The sequence below is a fragment of the Cavia porcellus genome, unplaced genomic scaffold, assembly GCF_034190915.1.
Source record: "Cavia porcellus strain 051 isolate PalLab524CR breed Dunkin Hartley unplaced genomic scaffold, mCavPor4.1 scaffold_7, whole genome shotgun sequence".
Classification (NCBI taxonomy): domain Eukaryota; kingdom Metazoa; phylum Chordata; class Mammalia; order Rodentia; family Caviidae; genus Cavia; species Cavia porcellus.
This window is the reverse complement of record NW_026947490.1, coordinates 73,946,065-73,966,939: the sequence shown is the minus strand read 5'-3', so window position 1 is coordinate 73,966,939 and position 20,875 is coordinate 73,946,065. Positions and strand designations below refer to the sequence as shown.

At 45.4% G+C, this 20,875-nt stretch overlaps 1 protein-coding gene across 1 annotated transcript in view; it reads right to left on the bottom strand.

Annotated features, from left to right (window-relative positions):
• The window catches only part of Wdr27 (WD repeat domain 27), a 241,592-nt gene extending 220,980 nt beyond the window's left edge, over positions 1-20,612 (bottom strand). The window contains exons 1-3 of the mRNA XM_063253857.1: positions 18,817-20,612; positions 15,313-15,505; positions 10,317-10,458 (exon numbers count right to left, since the gene is read on the bottom strand). Of these exons, the coding sequence (XP_063109927.1) occupies positions 10,317-10,458; positions 15,313-15,505; positions 18,817-18,839 (358 nt within the window). The 5' untranslated portion in view covers positions 18,840-20,612. The remainder of the gene's footprint in view (positions 1-10,316; positions 10,459-15,312; positions 15,506-18,816) is intronic.
• Positions 20,613-20,875: the final 263 nt, after the last annotated feature.

Genomic DNA, 20,875 nt, shown 5'->3' with positions numbered 1-20,875 from the left:
GGCTCACACTTTCCTGACTGCCGACAGACACTGTCACTGCTGAGCTCAGCTAATAAAGTGCTTTTTTAAATTTTTTGGAGTCCATCATTTTTCTGCCCATATCATTCGGGGCTTGTCCAGGATCCCACCTTTTACAGGATTTAGGCCCTCCCCACCTCCCCGGTCTCCTACTCTTCGGATGACATCAGGATCTCTTTGAATGAGGCTTCCTTCTACAAGCAAGGACTTAATGCTTTCATTTTGCCCTGTGATCCTCTCCTTTCTATGACTTGGGGAGTCAAGTTTTCAGGCTTGCTCCCATTTGGGCAAAGAGTCGCCAAAATTAGGGCAGATTTACCACCATTTGAGGGAGGAATTGACCTCTGCTGGGAACACCACATTTGGGGACTCAAGTTTCCAGGCTTGCTCCCATTTGAGGGAGGACAAATTTTGTCTTAGCTCTCCTATACCTTCATCTTCTTGTTCTGTCCCGGATTCATTGGTTACTGAGAATCCTTGCAATTTAAGCTGGACCTAATATGTAAGGTTTTTAGAGGTTTTTTTTTTATATCAGCTGATTAAGTCAAGTTAATTATATGATTTTTTTTGTGATGCTATTTGGGTTACTCAATGGAAAAAACATGCTCTTCCTAGGTAGACTGAAGCTAGCAAATTGGTTATTTTAAATTCCTGGGACAGTTCCACCATTAGCAAGCAGGAGAGTGGCCACCTGGTGACTTTAACCAGCTCCTGGTTGCAGAGTCGAGAACTTGCTCCAGTTGTTATAGCTTTTTGGATAGTTCTTTGTCTGTGTGGCAGGCTTCTGCCATGTTGTGTTTGTCTGTGTGGCAGGCTTCTGCCATCTTGTCTTTGTCTGTGTGGCAGGCTTCTACCATCTTGTCTTTGTCTCTGGGGCAGGCTTCTGCCATCTTGTCTTTGGCTGTGTGGCAGGCTTCTGCCATCTTGTCTATGTGGCAGGCCTCCTCCATTTTGTCTTTGTTTGCTTCTCTGCACCTCTTGTCTCGCATGTCATATTATGGGCCAAACAGCTTCTTCCCCTTTGTCACCCTTGCAACTTGTTCTTAATCATTTTAAGGATTTTAGGGATCAAGCTGCAAGATATGGAGATCCTGTCTACCCTAAAAGAGAACTGTGAACTCAAATGGCCTTCCTTTGGTGTCAGGTGGCCTTCACAGGGAACTTTTAACTTACAAATCTCTCAACAGGTCCGTTAAGTCATTTTCAGACCCCCTCATAAGCTGGCCATGCACCCTGATCAAATGGCCTAATGGTTAGGATTCGGCACCCTCATCCATCGGTCGACTTGGGATGACTGCCAACAGCTGTTGCAGACTCTATTTACATCTGAGGAACTCGAGCAAATCCGCACCTTGGCACATCGATCTGTCCTCAACACTATCAGGGAACCCACTTCGGATTTAATGAGGCTTGATGCTGTTTTCCCTTTGACCCACCCTAACTGGGACCCCAACGTGGATGGAGGTAAGGAGGCTTTTGAACACTACTGTCAGACTCTTCTTGTGGCACTCAGAGGTGCCACCCGAAAGCCAACCAACTTATCAAAAGTAACTGAGGTAAGACAATTGGCTTCTGAGTCTCTGTCGGCTTTCCTTGAGCGCCTTCTAGAGGCCTATCATATATATATACTCCTATAGACCCGGAGGCCCCAGAGAATAGACGAGCTATTAATATAGCAAATATAGCATTCATCTCTCAGTCAGCCCCTGATATTAAATGAAAGTTGCAAAAATTATAGGGCTTTAAAAGGATTATGATAGGTCAGTTGATAGAGATAGCCCAAAAGGTTTCTGACAACAGGGAAGACCCACAAGAGAAAAAAATTAACCAAGATCTTGGCTGTACTAGCAAAAGGACATACTCAAGGCAAAAAGGGAAAAGACCAACTAACAAAGACCCTGCTAGACAAGAATCAATGTATATATTGCAAAGAATTGGGCCATTGGAAAAAGGATTATCCAAAGTTAAAGGCCAAATTTGGGAAAGGGGAAACCACCCGCAGGTCTTATTGGAAAAAGATTGACAATTCCAGGGTTCATCCACTCCCCCACCCCACCCAGCCCCAAGTAACCTTAACAGTGGGGGGAGAGGGACCATAGGTTTCCTGGTTGATACTGGATTTTGCTGAGCAGGCACAACCTTGTTTAGAAGTCCTACCCTTCTCTTGCATGTCTTTTGGGGTCCTGTTGGCATTTGTCTCTGACTCCTTTTGTCTTGCATGGACCCTGCAGCTATTTTGCAGCCTGGGTTCGGCCCTCAGAAGAAAACTACCCTGGGAAGGCTGAGCCTTAGGTAGAGGGCTATGTCATTCTGCCTTGGCTGGGTATTGTGGGTTAGTGCTTGGTCTTGTCCTGTGCCCCTCGCCTGTAAAGGTGTTTCCCATCCCAGGAACCAGTCGTTGGTAGTCCTAATTGGCAGAATAGGAACTATTCTGACAGGGTGCCCAGCACCTCAGCCACTGGATATTAAAGGTTGTACCACAGGTGGCTTTGCAGCACCGCTGTGTTGGTGAAGCCCCTTCCTCTTTACTGTGTGGACTTCCCCTTGGAGGGCAGCTTTTTGTTCCTAGGGATCCTTCTGCTCATTGGATTTGGTAACCACCATCTCCTAGTGCAGAATAAGCCATCCAGAGGGCTACATAAATGGAAATTATATGGTGTGCTATGCATAAGGTTCTTCATGTGTGAGACACCCCAGGCAGCTGGGCACAAAGGGTCTACTTGATGGGGCCTCCATGGTATGAGGATGCAGCCACCGACCTTGGCTCCAGTGACTGCCAAGGATACAAGCATGCTATGCACTATGGGCCAAAGAAAGAGACTATCCTTGAGGCTGTCTGGCTTATGTTCCTGGAGCTGCTTGAGACATCCGCATGCATCACATGCAGGTGGTTACTGCAATGGAAGACACTATCTAAGTCAACAATTGATGCACAGCATCTTCCTGGAAGTGTTCAGTGAGTGTCATTCCTGGAGCCTAGCAGCATTCAGGCACCCTTCACGGCACAATCTCGAGGCCTAAGATGCTTCCCTGGGTTTCTCCAGTCATCTAGGTGATCTCCTCTTCTCACTCTCCTTCTCATCCACACATGGAGCAACATGCTGCCCTCCTTGAGCTCAACCATGGCCATAAAGCCTGTCCCAGTGGCCTAGGTAGACACCTCTCAGAAAGTCACTGTGCGTAAGCATCCCGACTTAGTTCTATTGTGGCCACAGTCACACAGGCTTGTCAGAGGAAGCGCTGTTCCCGAGCTGCTGGGGAACAGGAGCACAGGAGCATTGCTGCTGTCAGGAAACCAGGTTGGCTTTTCCAAGTTTGTTGCTGTCTCCTGCCAGAGTACAGCATGGCAGGGCCTATGCAGGCCTTACAGGCTCTCGACACAGCTCAGCCCGTGACCCACTTCTATTGGCAAAGAAGTTGCACAAAGGGCGTTGCAGTTCGTGAGCATCATTTGTCTCGTGACTTAGTCATTCAGGGTTTGGGCCTGTGAATTCTGCCATGGTCTAAAAGCTGTGAAGGGACCAGAGAATTACTCTGCTCTGAGCACTCAGCATTGGCTTGGTTGTCCATGACATGACAGACACTCTTTTCAGCTGAAGTCTGAGTGGAGATTCATGGGTATTCCTGGTTCCTTAGGCTGCTCTTATTTTAGAATTGCAGGTTCCCCTTCATGGAGTTTTGCTCCCCACCACATTGGGTGAGGTCGTCTCCAGATGCAGCCTCAGGGGCAGAGGACAGAGCTCAGTGGCATAAGCTCTTCCCTGGCAAGGGCAAGGTCCTGAATTCAATTTTTGGTTTCCACTCAAAAAAAAAAAAAAAAATCCTAAATGTTTGCTCAGTGCTGTTCACTTCTCTACTGCAAGGAGGAATGGCAGGCCTGGAACCCCAATTCCTTTCCCGTAGCCTAACTAGGGTGTTGTCTGTCAGCTTTTGAGTTGGCCTTTATTGGAGGCCTCTCTACTGTGAACACTCTATAGTCTCTCAAATCATACCGCCTGCTGGTTAGGGACTGGGATCATCCTGTAAAGGCAGGTGGTATGGGCCACAAGGACTGGCATCTTCCCTGACTCCCTTTGAGATGTGCTGTGTCTGCCCATAGTTGGGAGCATCTTCTTTTGTCCTTCAGTCGTGGTCATGGTGGTTTCTGGGTTTGGCTTCTTGTTGCCAGCAGGAGCCCTAAGGCCAAGTGCTGGCTTGCCCTCACCCTCACCACTTCATTCCTTGAGACTGAATGGGGTGCACTCTGCCGGTGCACAAAAGTTTTGTCCCGCACCTTCCCTGAAGTGAGAACACACACCCAGCAAGACAGCTGGATGGAAGCCGTGGGCAGGTGCCCAAGTGGCAAAGAAGAGCGCTATTTTCTAAGTGCCCTGCTTTCAAATACCTCTCTGTCTGCTGAACACAACCCCTCCACGCTGCAACTGGGGAACCCCTTCTGAATTTACCTGTTTGGACTGAGAGGGAAAGCCAAGCGTTCCAAAAACTAAAATTGGCCCTTGCCTAAGTCCAGCATTAGCCCTACCAGACCTGACCAAACCCTTTCTGCTGTTCACTGCAGAACAGCACGGGATAGCAAAGCGGGTACTAACTCAGATATTGGGACCATGGCGCCACCCAGTTGCTTATCTCTCAAAAAGGCTGGACCCTTTCATCTCTTTAAGCTGGCCTAATGGCCTTTGAGCCATCACAGCCACTGCCTTGATAATAAAAGAGGCAAGTAAACTAACTTTTGTACAGAAACTCCAAGCTGTGGCTCCTCATGCAATTAAAACCCTCCTCAGGGCTCCACCCAACAGAAGGCTCTCAAACGCAAGGACTGTGCAGTACCAGGCCTCTTAACTCTCTGACCTTATTGAATTCAAGGAGACTACTGTCTTAAACCCAGCAACTCTGCTGCCAGATGACCACCACAGGTACCCATCCATGATGGCATGGACTTGCTCTCTACCACTGCCAGTCTTCGTCAAGACCTCACTTATCTTCCATTAGAGAATCCAGATGTTGAATATTTCACCAAAAGTAGCAGCTTCCTTTTTGAAGGTAAACGGATGGCAGGGGCAACTGTAACCACTCAAACACAAGTAATTTGGGCTCAACCCCTAAATCAAGGCACCTCTGCTCAAACAGCCGAACTCATGGCCCTCACAAAGGCCCTAAAGTTGGCTACAGATCTAAGGGCAATTATCTACACCAATAGCTACTATGCTTTTGCTACTGTTCATGTACATGGGGCAATCTACCAAGAGAGGGGGCTCCTAACCTCTACTGAATCAAAGATTATCCTGGACTTTATCCTGGACTTGTTAGCTGCTATCTGGCTCCCCAAATCTACAGCAGTGGTGAATTTCAGGGGCCACCAAATGGGAAAAGATCCAATCTCGATAGGAAATGCACTCGCTGACAGGAGGGCTCGAGAAGCAGCTCTAAAGTCATCTGTACAGCCTATGGCTCATTTGCTGCCATTTCTGCCTTTTTTATAAAGTTCTGCCTTGGAATACACCAATTGGGGCAAACAAGGGAGTTTTTATACTGTATGGCCCAATGGTTAAGGCAAGTAAAAAGAGAACAATTGGTCCTATTAGAGCTAAGAATAGAGTGGTCATCCAGAGGGACAATGAGGGCAGGTTTTGGAATCAGATTTGGTCAAGTTGTCGTTGTTGCTCCCGTTCATGGAGTCTTTTCCTAAATTTGTTTATGTTATCTCGTATGACTCCAGAGTGACTGGCGTAGAAACAGCAAGCCTCTCCTAAGGCTACGCACAAACCACCTTTTTTATGAGTAATAGGTCTAGGAATAAGTCTTTGGAATTTTATAAAAATTCCAAAAATTTTTATAAAACCCCCTTGTTTGCCCCAATTGGTGTATTCCAAGTCAGATCAGGAGCTAGCTAGACAACTGAGAGCAAAACAAGAGCCCCCGAAAATTGGTTTCAATTGCCAGACAGACGAATTTTAATACTCGCTGCCTTAGAAAGAGACTCGATTCTTCAAATCCACCAGGCCTCACACCTAGTTAACTCAAAACTGGCTGAGTTGCTTCGGAACAGGTACTTCATTCCTAAGCTGACTCAATTAGCAAAGGAAGTCAGTTAAAGATGCCCACAATGTCTGCATGTAAATACCAAAGCCACCACTATCTCAGAGGGGATTCGATACCGGGGAACATTTCCAGGAGAACACTGGGAAACTGATTTCACGGACATGGGAAAACCAGGACTACACAGACATAAGTATTTTCTGTTTCTGGTGGACACTTTCACTGGATGGATGGAGGAACGCCCGATGAAGACTGAATTGGCCTCGATTGTTGTCAAAAGCTTTTATATGAAATTCCTAGATTTGGCCTTTCCTTATCTGTGGGGTCCAACAATGGCCCGGCTTTCATAGCTTTCATCACTAATAAAGTTGCTAAGTTATTACAGACTAATTGGAAATTTCATTGTGCCTACCATCCCCAAAGTTCGGGTCAAGTTGAAAGGATGAATCGAACTTTAAAAGACATGCTTAGCAAACTGATTGTAGAGTCTGGTGAAAACTGGGTGAGTCTTCTTTCTTTTGCCCTCTTGCGCATGCATTGTCCTCCATATATAAATGGAATAACCCCTTTTGAGGCAGCCTATGGGAGACCACCACCCCTCGTTCCCCACCTTGGTAGTACCCATTTGGCAAGACTGCTAACCACAGATTAATTAAATCCAGGCAGGCTCTTCAACCTGTGCTGACTTCCATCCACCAACTCTTCAGAGTCCACCAAGGCAAGCTATGCACACCAGAGGCCCCTTCGGCCACAAGACCAGGAGATTGAGAGTTACTTTAAGTGTTGTTCCTGCAACTCTTCTCTTGAACCTTGCTGAACCAGACCGTACACCATCATCCTCAGCACCCCTATGGCTGTCAAAGCAGCAGGAAATCCTACTTGGATACATCACTCACACATCAAGGTCCTCCCTCCAGATACCCAGGACACAGATCAGTGGACTGTTACTCAGACTAACACCCTCTAAGACTCAAACTGTCAAAATGTTCTTGATAATGATGGTTTCTCTTGCTTGTTGGGAAATGGTTGCTTTGTCTCTTGAACATGACCCATCCTTACCTTCGGAAATATTCAAGGTAATAGAACTTGTGTCAGATCTGCTGCCTATAACCCCAACTCCAGCCCTATGCAAACTTATGTTCTGACTCTATTGTAATAACCAATGTCTCTTATGCACCGAGTCAACACCTGGAAACCCCTATAGAATCTTGGTTTGGTTGTACTTCAGGCTTAACTCCTTGTGCCATGCTTGATATATTTACTAGGCATACTGAACTATGTATTCTTGCACATGTATTTCCCCAAGTTTACTGGTATTCTGACACTAGTAGAAAAAAACACTTAAATTTAGAATCTGACCTCTTTAGGACAGCTTAAGCAGTCCCTGTATTAATACCAATTTTGATGGGACTAGGTCTCTCTGGAGCCACAGCATTGGGAGCAACAAGCCCAATAATTGGTGACCAAAACTACCGAGAACTAAGTGCCCTAATAGACAAAGATTTGGCAATTATAAAACATTCTGTATCCAAATTGGGAGAGTCCCTAGGGTCTCTGGCAGAAATAGTTCTCTAAAACCATAGGAGCCTAGACCTATTATTCATAAAAAAGGTGGTTTGTGCGTAGCCTTAGGAGAGGCTTGCTGTTTCTACGCCAGTCACTCTGGAGAAATACGAGATAACATAAACAAATTTAGGAAAAGACTCCATGAACGGGAGCAACAACGACAACTTGACCAAATCTGATTCCAAAACCTGCCCTCATTGTCCCTCTGGATGACCACTCTATTCTCAGCTCTAATAGGACCAATTGTTCTCTTTTTACTTGCCTTAACCATCGGGCCATACAGTATAAAGTGCCTTCCAAACCACATCCAGGACCAACCGCAAGCTGTTAAAATGTTCATGGTTAGACAGGAAGGATTAACCAGTTACCTACAGATGATTGTGACAGAGTCAAAGATTTAACTTAATGACCAAAAGCAGTGGGGAGAGTTATAAGCTCAAGACCCAAAACCTGCTGTTCTTATAACTTGTTAGCTTCCTGTAAAACTTATGTGATTGCCAGTCAAGTTGCAATCTTGTAACATACCCACCATGTAACCCTCTCCCTGCCTCCCTGGTTCCTGTAACTGCTTGTTCTGCCTGCCTGGTTCCTTTTATGGGGACAAACTGATCCTAAGATCCTGACCCCTCCCCTTGTGACTTGCTACTTGATAACTCCCTGCAGCCCCTGGCTCAGGCACACACTTTCCTGACTGCTATAGGGGACAGTATTGCTGATGAGTTCAGCTAATAAAGTACTTTTTAAAATTTTTTGGAGTCCGTCATTTTTCTGCCCATATCACTATCCACCTCACCTAGCAAAGCTGCTAGACCTACCTCTCACTCCACCCACACGGCCACCTTCCAGCAGAGGGCTCCATGTATGGACCTGAGTACTCTCCTAATCTCACTTTTCCTAAATTACCCTCCTGTTCATTTCTGCTTCCAGGAGACGTGCACTCACAGATGGTGTTCAATTACTGTTCCTTTGTGATTCACTATGTTTTGTCTTTTGCCTCTGATAGGCTTTATCCCAAATTTGGTACAGTGAAGAAGCCAACTCCTTTCCTGCTTGGATATAAAACGTGATGCATGTTGGATACGGGGTACCCCTCACTTCTTGTACATCAGGACTGCCATGCTTAGTCTCACCACTCTAGGGCCATGACTAAAATAAACTACAATGCTATACATGCAGAACAAAAATAGTCTGTGATATTGCAGATGCCACTCATTCAGACAGACACATACCAGTGGCTCAGAGATTCAACCCCGGACCACAAGGGAGAAACTTCTCACAGAATGAAACTGATGCTATCATTTGAAGAGATGCTAAGCCTCTTCTTTTACAAGGCCCATTCCCTTCTCTGGCCAGAAATAATAATCATGACCAGGATGACTGTGGATAGCTCTCTCCCACCACTGGGTGCCAGAGTCAGACGGCTCCTCTTTGCTGGGAACAACACAATCAATCCTTGTATGCCATGCCCAACACTACCAAATATTTGGGTTGGGCTCCCCTTGAGTCCAAATACCATCGTCTTATATCAAAAAAATTGATTAGTTTTCAAGGCCTGGAAGGTGTTGGGCTGCCCTGGTGGCATTCGCTGACTCTGTGGCAGCAGTCTGTGGTCCTGGCTGCCCGCTGGCTGGATTGGTTGCTGCACCTGGGTAGCCCTTATATGCAACAGTGACAAAAAGAATTCCTGGCAGTGCTGCCCACCCGGCTGTGTTGTACCACAGATGACTGCTGTAAGTTTCACGGTGTGATCAACTGGCCACCACTTTTATTCCCTCTGAGGTCCTAGAGGATGTTATAGAGTCTCTGACTCAGTACTCTTAGAAAGCCCTGAGTGACACTGTCTAGGCAATCACTGTTAAATATTGAAGTTCAACTTATGAGAAACAAAGTATTAAAAAATCAAATGGCAGATAAGGTTCAGGGCCTGTAGAGAATCCAAAGCACAGAGGAGTCAGAAAAACCTCAAGGTCTCAAAACAAACTAAAGGAAGACACTCACCTCCAAAGCAAACAGGCACCTACCTCTCTCTGAAGTAGGTCAACACTCCTGGTTTTATTTATTCCTTGAAATACCCAGTTAATCATAAAAATATAACACGAGACCACATCCCGTGTAACTACCATCTTGGCACTGGTCCAAAAAGACTGGTGGTTTTTTTTGTCTCTCTTTCAGTATTAAGTTGCAATAAATTCTATCTACACACAATAGCATACATGAGTTGTCTGAAATTGTTCGTCAAAGATGCAAAGGATGAGGTGTGTTGCTACCTGGAGGCTGAGGCCCCCTGTGTGAGAACCCAGCTTCCCGGTAAGGAGAGGACACTGGTGCTCTTACTGTGGTCGCTAGCCCACTGGTGCTCCCACATTTCATAGCCTGGGGTTCCCTGGGACACTCTGTCTGCCTTCCAGACCTGTGAGTTTCGAGCATAACACACAGCAGAGGCCCAAGGACACTGCATGTGAGAAACACTGCGGCCTGCTGCAGCTCTCCAAAGGATTCGACATAGAGTTTACAGGAGAACGTTCAGAATAATCCCCACCCAACCAGGCTGTGTCAGTCAAAGAGCCAAAGTCAGGAAGGCTAGTGGGGAGATGTGTCACAGCTGGGGAAGAAAATGACCCACACCCCAACATGATCAAGAGAGTCGACGTGTGTGACTCCATATTTTTTTAAATGATTTGTGCCTTTTCATTTACCTTGAATTATTTTTTCTCTACACTCCTCCAGGTCCCACAACATAACAAAATCCTGTGACGCAGAACAGATGAGAAGCGGAGTCTCTTGGTTTCCAAAAGCTACCGCAGTAATAGACTGGAAGTGTCCTTGTAGAATCAGAAGCTAAAAAATTAAAAACAAAACTATCGAAGTTACATATAATATCTAAAAATAAAATAAAACATGCATAACTTCAAAAACCTAGGAAATTAGGAAACCTAGGAAATTATCAAACACATGTATCTCCTGTACTCATTTGAATTCAGTGGTTCCAAGTCTGGCTTAGGCACTTGTGGACAATCTATTCAGGTTAGTCCGTTGGTCACTGAAATCTCTGACAGTGATATAGGCGGTGTCTTTCCCTCTTCTCTAGAGTCTGTTAACAAACAAATGCGTGAGAAGTCCACACTACAGGCAAAGGGGAATCAGCTGAGTGGACTACAGGGAAAGCAGCTAAGCCAGGACACACCCAGCCTGGCAGGCAAGTGGGCTGGAGGCGCTGCTGGCTCCTTCGGGAGCCAGGTGAAGCTGGAAGCAGGTGCCAGAGGCCTGGCACTGACACACATGGAGTTTGACGGCCAGTAAAGGTGTCAGAGCAGAGGAACAAAACACAGCTACAGTGTCCAACTCACTTTTCTTGTTGCGGGTACAAAATACCTGGCACCAGCAATTTAAAGGAGCAGTGGTTTATTTTGGCTCACATTCTAGAAGCTTCAATCCATGTCTGCAGCATGGCGAGCAGCACAGTGAAAGAAAAGCTGCTCAAATACGGCAGGAAGAAGCAGAGAGAGAAGGGAAGCGATAAGGGAGAAAGATGCCCTTCCAGCCCCACCCCCAGCACCCCAAGCCAGCTGAATACCCCCAAAATCCAATCACATTCCACCAGCCCTGTCTCTGAGCACATGCAGTTTTTAGGGGACATCGGATATAAACCATAACATACAAGCATGGAGGAGAGACTAAAGGGGGACCCAGAGGGCTGGGAAGACAGATGGCAATGTGCAAAATGTTCAGGGAAGACAAACACAGAGCAGTGATGATGGAGATGAGAGAAGCAGACGGATGGAAGGCTCCATGACCAATGGACATAGAGGGACAGAGGAAAGGACAGCACACGTGGAATTAGTGCAACAGACTGAAAAAATAGCGTGAAAGAAAAAAGGAAGTACAAAGGACGGCAGAAGAGATGCAGACAGGTCGGGACCATTTGGCTCCAGTAAGCAGATGCATGTATAGGTTGACAACAGATAAACAACAGGGACATTATTCTAAAGTGGACAAAGAAAGAGCCACTTCTGGTCACAGAAGGTTGGTTCATCCACACCAAGTCTTTGGCTAAGAATACTGGGAAAAGTTGTAACAAATCATAATAATGACAACAGCAACTTTTTTACAGTATCAGAAAGCAATAAAGGTGCTAGAAAATCATGATACCAAAATCACACAGAAGAAAGCTAAAGAAGGTGATTCCAGCACCTGGGGGGCACTTGTGCCAACAAGAAATGCACTATAAAGTCAACTCTCCAGCATTCTAGCAAATGCCAATGAGGACCCGAGACATGTCTGGAGCTAAAAGCATATCCTACTGAGAGAATGACAAAGGCCACTGTCACTTCTTCAGTACTTCTGATGCAGAGGTGAGTGTCTGAATGTTGGGATCTTTACATTTTTCTAAAACAATGTAAGCAGGTTTTAACAAATTTCTGCTAGGAATACTAACGTGGGTGGATGGAACATGTTAATAATACCCAGGGTTGGAATAGGAGCCGAAAAAGTATAAAAGACCAAAGACCAAGTGAAAAAAAGAACTGCTCTCACAAAAACTGGAGCCAGCTATGAATTATCATGCTCTCTGACTAGGACAGGATGGTCTGGGACTTTAGCACAAGCAATAACCAGAAGCAAACCTATATTGTCTCTGGAAGAGATGAAGCCACCCAGGGTCTCAAATTAATGCTACATTTTTTTCATCTACAATGTCCAGCAGTCAATCAAAAGCAAGCAGCTGTTTAAGGAGACGAGATCATTCAATCAAAAACAAAGAAAAATAACGCAGCACAAAAAAATGGTGCAGACCAACCCAAAAGTTAGACAAAATGCTTTTTAAAGTTATAGCTTTGCCCATACATTTAATAACTTAAATAGATACATAGAAGATTGATTTTTAAACTGAATCTAAACAAGGGAGGCAAGCCAGTAATTCTAGCTACTTGGAAGGCTGAGGTAGGAGGATTACAAGTTCAATGCCAGGCTGGATAACTTAGTGAAACACTGTCTGCAGATAAAGGGGGCTACATTGTACCACACAGGTAAAGCATGTCTGAGGCCCTGGGTGGTAAAGAATGTGTGAGGCTCTGGGTTCAATGCCAGTTATAAAAAAAGATAATTATCTCCTCAGATGCAAACTAAAAACAAATTCAAAGAATTGACAGCATGTTAGACTTTGCAGAAGAAAGAATGTTTGGATCTGAAGGAATAGTAATAGAAACTATACAAAATGAAACACACAGAGAAAAGTCCACATACGTAAAATGGAAGGACAATCAGAGAGCAGTGGAAAACCTGAAGTGACCTAATACACAAGTAAGCAAAACATGGAAAAGATAAAGGGGACAATATTTAAAGAAATGATGGGATTTTTCTAGATTTGATGAAAACTATGATCTCACAGAACTACAAAAGTAAGAGATAAAAAAATTACACCTGGACATATCATAATCAAATTGCTCAGAACTAATGGAAATTTAAAATCTTACAAACAGCCTGAGAAAAAATGACAAACCAAATTCATAAAAATAATACATTTGTCATTGGAAAGACAGTACAGCAAAATATTAAAATACTAAAGAAAAACTTGTCAACCTAGGATTCTTTACCTAGTAAAAATGTCTTTCAAAAACAAAGCAAAATTAAACAATCATTTTCATACAGATAAAAGCTGAGATAATTTATCAGCACATCTGCTTCAAGAAGGAGGAAAATGCTAGCAGAAGGAAATCTGAGGAGCTACACAAAATCTGAGGAGCACCGAAACGTTCCTGCCCTGCTATGTGTGTGAGATATTTTCCTGATGCTTGAATCTCTTGTACTAGGGAGTTTTTCACACACAGAGAAAAAAAAAAAAAACAATACATGGTAATAATAACATTCAGGCTGTGTGGGGAAAGTGAAAGATCCAACACGCTAATGCTGCTGGACAGGAAGTAGCCAGGGAAGACGTCAATGCAGAGAACAGCACCAAGGATAAAAGTCACACAGAATAAGTGGGGTCAATGCATCAAGAAGACACAGAGTACTAAACAACTATGTGCTCCACAATAGAGTTTCCAAGTGCACAGAACAAAATCTCAGAGGAAAGAAACTGAAGAGTTCACAATTAGAGTCACAGATTTTTTTTTTTTTTTTGTCTTTTTCATTTTTATCAGTACTAGGGATCGAACTCACGACCGCCTGTTGCAAGGCAGGTGCTTATGCCGCTGAGCTAAATCCCCAGCCCCTAGAGTCACAGATTTAAACACCCGTCTCTCTAGCTGGATGGCACACACCTGTGACACCAGCACTGGAGAGGCTGAGGCAGGAGGAATGCCTTGAGTTCAAGGTCAACCTGCACTACATAGGAGACCCTGTCTCAATAAGTAAATAAATCTCTTTCAGTAACTGCTGGAACAAGTGGACATAAAATCAACAAGAATATAGGAGACTTGAGGGTCACTGCTAGCCAGTATGAGCCAGCTGACATTTATAACGCAAACAACACAAACATAAAAATCCATACCCGTTTGATCTGTAATAGCCCAAAACTAAATGTAATCTCAATATCCCCAAGAGGAAAATGAATAAACAAGGTATAAAATATCATACAATGGGACTCCTTCAACAGAGAAAAAAAGAGGATGCTCTGGTAAATGCAACAACGTGGATGAATCTCAAAATAATAATTCTGAAACTGCAAACTAAAGGAACAGGGAGCTTTTATTATTTATAACATACAAAGAACTTCTTCAAACCAACAGGAGAAGTACAGATGTTCCAGTAGCAAAGTGGCAAGAGAGCACCACACACACACACACACACACACCAAAAGCAAGTGTCTAAATAACCAGTAGGGATGCAGAAGGTAGTGAACCTCACTCACAGTCAGTGATGTTATAATTAGCTAAGATAAGCCTCACTTGCCCACCAACAGTTACAATGAAAGGGCTCAGTGCCAGCAAGGCTGAGGCAGGGAGCGCTCACACACCATCTGCAGAACTCAACTGGTGCCAGTCGCGCACTACCTGCTAAGTGCACACACCCCTGAAACTCAGCAATCACACACATACATCCACACACATAAGACACGTAAAGAAGCATAGTCATAACCAAAAAATGGAAATAAAGCGCCTACTGACATTAGAACAGGTAGACTGTGGTCTGTTCCGACAATGTACTACACAGCAATGAAGGGAAAGTGACGTGAGCCTTGTAAACACAATGCTGAATGAAGAGACCCCAACTGGAGAAGTCCAAGGTGCACGGCTCCACTTACACACTGCTCAGCAAGAGCAAGCTGACCTCTGCTGCTGGACGTCAGGGGTGGACCTGCACCTGCCCTGTGGGGAGGGGCTAGGAGGCCCGGCCTGGGCTGGCTGCCAGGTATGTGCACTTCACGCAGAGGGCTTTTTCTTAAATATTGTGTGCTTCACTGCAGGGAAAGGTCAGGCTGGCAACGTGAAATGTGGGAATCTTGTCTGTGTTATGACAAAACTTGTCTTGCTCATGTTGTTATTAGAGGTGTTTTTAAATAACGAAATTCCAGGAAGATGATTTTCCAAAAATACGAACTTAACACTGTGGCTTTATCAACACTTTTCTTCCTTGCTTGGCAGCTGAATCCATAGAAAAGAATGTCACCTAAATGGCATCCGGAAATGCAGACACAGGGAGGGCCTTCACAACCTTGGGCTTAAGACTTAACACTCACGAGCTGCTGAGTACCTGGTGAGCAGGGTCCCTGCAGCCCCACAGGCAGAGCTGGTTTCCATCCAAAGGGAAGGCGCAGAACTGTGCGTTGCAGGCCAGCTGCACGTGAGAAGCACATTCCTTGGAGTCTACCACGTATTTTTCCATCACTATCTCACTCTCATAGCCACCAGTAGGAAAAATCTCCTGGGGTTCTTCCATCTTCAATCTGAAAACATAAAACACACACATGATGACGGTAGGTGTGATATGTAACTTAGACAAACACTCCTTATTCATTCACCCTCATCATGGATTCAATCCCAGACTGCCCACTCCACAGGTCTTGTATGACCTCGCCTGTCCCCTCACTGTGAAGTGAAAACCAGAACTTACAGACAACCTGCACTAGCTCTACCGAGTGTGAGAAACACAGCGTTCAAAATCATGCTCCTGACACCGACTGCTATACCAAAGCTGTTGTCTTGTTTCACCACGTCTTGGCGGCGGGTGGTAAACTGCAAGGTGGTCCAGCAGATCTCTCAGTCCGCCCAGCACATACGCAAGTATTTCTTAGCATTCTCTACCATAAACTTAGGTCACCCCAGGCGTATAACCAGTGACTCACTGGTTAGATTTTCACAAAGCCTAAGTAAAATACTGAAATAAAGAATGATTCAGACTTTTCCCTTTTCATTCTTAGTACTTCCATAAAAAAGTAAATTCAGACACATGGGCACTGACCCAGGAGTCACTGCCTCAATCCACTGCAGGACAGAAGGACTTGAGACAGGGGTAGAGTCATGGAATACATGCAGAAATACAGGCTCAACTTTCTGGCATCATATGGTGGCTGCGACGGCAGAGAGGATACCAGGCCTTCCCTACCTGACCACCCTGCTGGTCACCACACTGGCACCATAAGTATCAGAGCCCCTCTACACACCTACTGAGCAACTAAGCATTTGCTGAGCACACCTGGTAAGCACCTGCTGTCATCTGCTGAGCCCCTGCTGCACAGCTGCTAAGCCATCTGGAACTAGCAGAGAAGGCAATCAGAGTGTGATGCTGGGGTTAAGCAACCGCAACCAATATACCACCCCCATCTAATTTTAGGGGATTCTAGACAAGAACAACTGGCTGACCAGCTGTCACAAAGGACACCTCACAGACAACAGAAGGGCCCTACTACTCAGAAGCCCGGCAATGTCCATCCAGCAGTATGGACCACTGATATCCTGTGCCTCCCAAAAGCACTGCAGCTCAAAGAACCCAAGTACCTGAGCTGCCAAGCTCACCATACAGGTTCTTCTTAACCACACACCAGTTTGTCCAGGGTCTTAACATCTTCAAACCAGTTGTACCTGAAGCATCATCACTTCAACAAAACTTGACTAAGAACTCAAGATAAAAAGGGAGGCTTCGTTTCAATGAAAAGCTTCCAAAAGTGCACCTCAAGGCACATAAATTCTCAACCAGGTGTGGTATACGTACCTATAATCCCAGCCACACAGAAAGCTGAGACAGGAGGATCACAAGTTTGAGACCAGCCTGGGCAACTGTGAAACCTCATCTAAATGTTTCTAAAAAACTAAAAAATAAAAATCATAAATTATGCATGACCCACACCTTAAGAGTGTTCTCAGGCTCCACTTGGGACCTTTCTGGAGCTAGGTTTTCCTAAAGTTCACATTCACCACACACTCAACAGCGTTAGATAAAAGGACTGGGCTGCAGACACGGAAAGGTTGGGAAGAGGCCATGAGGAGCTTGGACCTAGGGTCTGCTGTCAGGAAAGCTTCCCTAGACTGGGCAGTGTCAGACCTGAGTGCACCACAGAATGGCACGAGTACCAGGTCTGTTTTCCTCCTGGATGGCAATCTGCACGCTGGGTACACGCTGTCACCCAAGACAAGAAGAACTCAGCATGTGACCAAGGTCACACAGGGCAGTTCACGCAGTAGCAAAGGCCTGCATCACTTTCTTATATGAACCTTAGTACTTCCCTCACATGTAAGGGAAAAATAATTGAAGAGAAATAAATGTACCTAGGATCTCATTTGGTTGTTGTTAGCAAATTAATCCAAAAAGTTTCCTAGAAAACCACTGATTTTTTCAGCCATCTCTGCAACTACCCACATAGAAGGAATATCTTAGCTTCCCAGAGGCCTTCTTGCACCAAAAAAAAACCACACAGGAGAACACTTACATGTGGCTTGGACCCAAATACCTTCAGATGTCCATGAGGGGCCCAAGTGGTCATCAGGACTCAGCCTTCCAGCAAGATGAAACCAAGGTAGTGTCTTAGTTACTTTCTCATTGCTAGGACAAAATACCCAGTTCCCACACGTTAAAGGAGGAAAAGTTTATTTTGGCTCATAGTTTGTAGAGATTTCAGTCCATAGTCAAACTGGTTCCAAGGCAGGGTGGCACAGCAGAATGAAAAGTCCTATCTACGTATGTGCGAGGCTTTGGGGAGACATCTAGAGATAAGCCATGACAGGTGGCTACCTTTAGTTCCATCTGATTGTAGTTACTGGCCACGAGGAAAATAAGTGTGTTAAAAGAAAAAAGCAGGTTTGAGGATGAGCCAAGGAAGGAAGACGGGGAGGTTTAAGCCCTGAGCTCGGGAGAGACAAACTGTTCAGAGCCCACTATGCTCTCAGGAAAACCACAAGGCCAAAGAAATGCAGAACAGAGTAAAAGTACACTGACAGCTCTTCACACACCAGTTCTACCTCTAGGCCCACTGCTCCAGGAAGTGGGCTGTAGCAGCACATAGGACCTATCTTCATTGGCCACATCAGATGCAGCTGTGGCAAGAAAACAGCCAAGCATGAACCAACAGTTCAGAAAATAAGGTTAGAGACAAAACCTGGGTTCTACTGGGAAAGCTCTCCCAGATCTATCTTCAGCATTTCAGAGCTCCAATGGACCAGCCTCTACAGCCACCCCTTTATGAAAGAGAATCTGTTACAACTACACTGCTTACGTTCACTGCTGCACCTTGGTGAAGGAGCCAGCAGGCTGCCTTCTTAGCTCACAGGTCCTGGGACCATGAAGAACCACACCTAGACCCAGTGGAGAACTGCACAATAAGGGCAGGTGTGCTGAGCAGGCCAGGCACCCTGATCAGGTGTGTCCCTCTGACAAGGTATGTTTATTTGGCCACCGAAAAGGAGACTGCTCATTTTTCACCAAACATACCCTTTTCTTTGGGGACATAGTACTAATCCAAATTATCAGTCTCCCTTGCAGTCAGGCAACATTACATGACTGAGTTCTGGCCATGGCAGCAAAGAGAGGTAACACATGGACATAAGTGATGCAGACACTTACAAGCCTGGCCCATAAAACTCTTCCATGTGAGACTCCTCTCTTTGTCCCACCACTAGCTAAGTGGAGAGATTTTGCAGCACTTAAAGAAGACGGACAATGGATGGAAGAACTCTGGATTAGTTAGGATTATCTGGAAGAGAATCATTAAAACATATATAACAATTATATAATTATGCAAGGGGATTTATTAAGTAGGCTTACGGCATCAGAGGCAGAAGAGTCATGCCGGAGAACCAGGTAGTCTTGTCCAAAGATAAGCTGCAAAAATAAAAGCTGCAGAACAAGAGGGATCAAAGACGTAGCACCAGTTCAAGGTCAAAGGCCTTAAAGCTCACTGAAGGGACACAGATGCGAGTCTGTATTGGAAGGTCAAAGAAACCAGAGACCAGGAGACGGATGTATAAGGTGAAGTCAGGAAAGGGCCCAAGCACCCAGAAAGACTGGAGCTCTTCAAAACAGACACACTTCCTTCTTCCTCCATTGATATTCACTCTCCACTGCAAGTCTATTGACTAGTACCACATAAAACTAGGGGGTGTTCCCTCCTCAGTCTGCCGGCTTAAAAGCCAATCACCCACAGACATTATGCCTTACTAATTTGGTAGACTTTTTTATTCCAGTGACATTGACACATCACAATGAATGGTCACAAGGTCTGTGAGTCACAGCTTGCATAGAACTAAGAAAGATCTGACTGGAACAGCCACAGAAGACCCTGTGACCAAGGTGTATACTGTTATTATACCATTTACACTATCTTTATCAATATAAATGGTCTGACCTTCTTTTACAATGACAAAAGCAATGCAGAGTAAAACATTTAAACAACACAGGAACAATAAAGTTGAATTTTCCATCTCAACTTCCTCTCCCTGCTGTACTTCCCTCAGGGGTACATGTAACAGGCCTTCCCCACACACATCCCATGCTAGCACAGTAACAGGAACAAGTCTTTGAGGAGACATTAATTTATTTTCTAGGAGACTATAGTTTACCTAAGACTGGATGTTAGTCACTTTCACTTTCTAGGACAAAATACCTCACAACCACAAATTAAAGGAGATGTTTATTTTGACTCATGGGCTCACAGGGTTAAGTCCATATCATCTGTCTGCAAGGCACAAACATCATGGCAGAGGGACGTGGTGGATGAAAAATGTCCACCTCATGGCAGCCAGGAGCAGAAAAACACAGACCTAAGGACAAGAATATACTCTTTTGGGCTGGCCACAGTTGGTGGCCTAGTCCGTGTCGTCATGTCTTGAATGAATAAGACTTTACACCAAAACCACCTTGATTTGGATTTCCAGCCTCCAGAATTGTGAGAAAATTTCTGGCGTTTATGAGGCACCCTATCTATAATATATTACAGCATCTGAAGAGACTTACTAAAGGAAAAATCGTTTACTACCACTATTAGTTATAGCGCTGAAGTTTAAAATTATTTCTTTTTTGTAATGACAACGCATATTTCAAAGTACTCCCGTTGCTGTGTCCACTCTCCTGTATTTCAGCCTGATATGAGTAGAGAAATAAAATGAGCAGATCCTAGTTGAGATTGCTTGCCCATCAGACCAGGACCAGCAGGAGAAAATACAGCGATCCACCCGAACCATATCCATTACATCCAAGCATCAGACTGCCACAAGAGTCCGCCACTTCAGATAAACCAGTTAGACCATGGCGGGGTCTCCGGCAGCAGGCTCCGTGTAGGCTTTGCGAAGGGCTACAGGGTGACCCAACGGCTTCAAGGCTACTTCCCCAGTCTCTGGAAAGTGGGCCAGCAGGTCCTGCAACCTGGCTCAAGGGGTGGGCCTGCGGGAACTCCTCCACGCGTGGACCCCGCCGCACAGAGCACCGAAGGACAAAACAAGGCGCGACCAAGAGACGAGGGGTGAGGTGTGGAGTCTTTCCCCAGCAGCTCATTCTCCACAGAAACAGAAACAGATAACATGTGATGGACGAATCCTTCACTACCTCGCCACTGGCCCCCGGCAACTTACAGAGATTACCAGTCTACAGCGCCTCCCGCGTCGCTACGGTTACTAAAAAGCCCGCCCGTCACACCACGCCTCTTCACTATTCTCGCGAGAGCAAGAAGCTTTACTTCCGGAGGAGGGACGCCTCCGTTCCGGGTGGCGCCGTATTTCCGGAAACCTTCACTTCAGGCCGCGAGCTCCTGTCGGCCTTCTAAGGCGAAGCCTGGTCGGCCCGAGTGCTATCTGGTCTGCGCTGCGGTGAGTGGCGGCGGCCGCCCTCC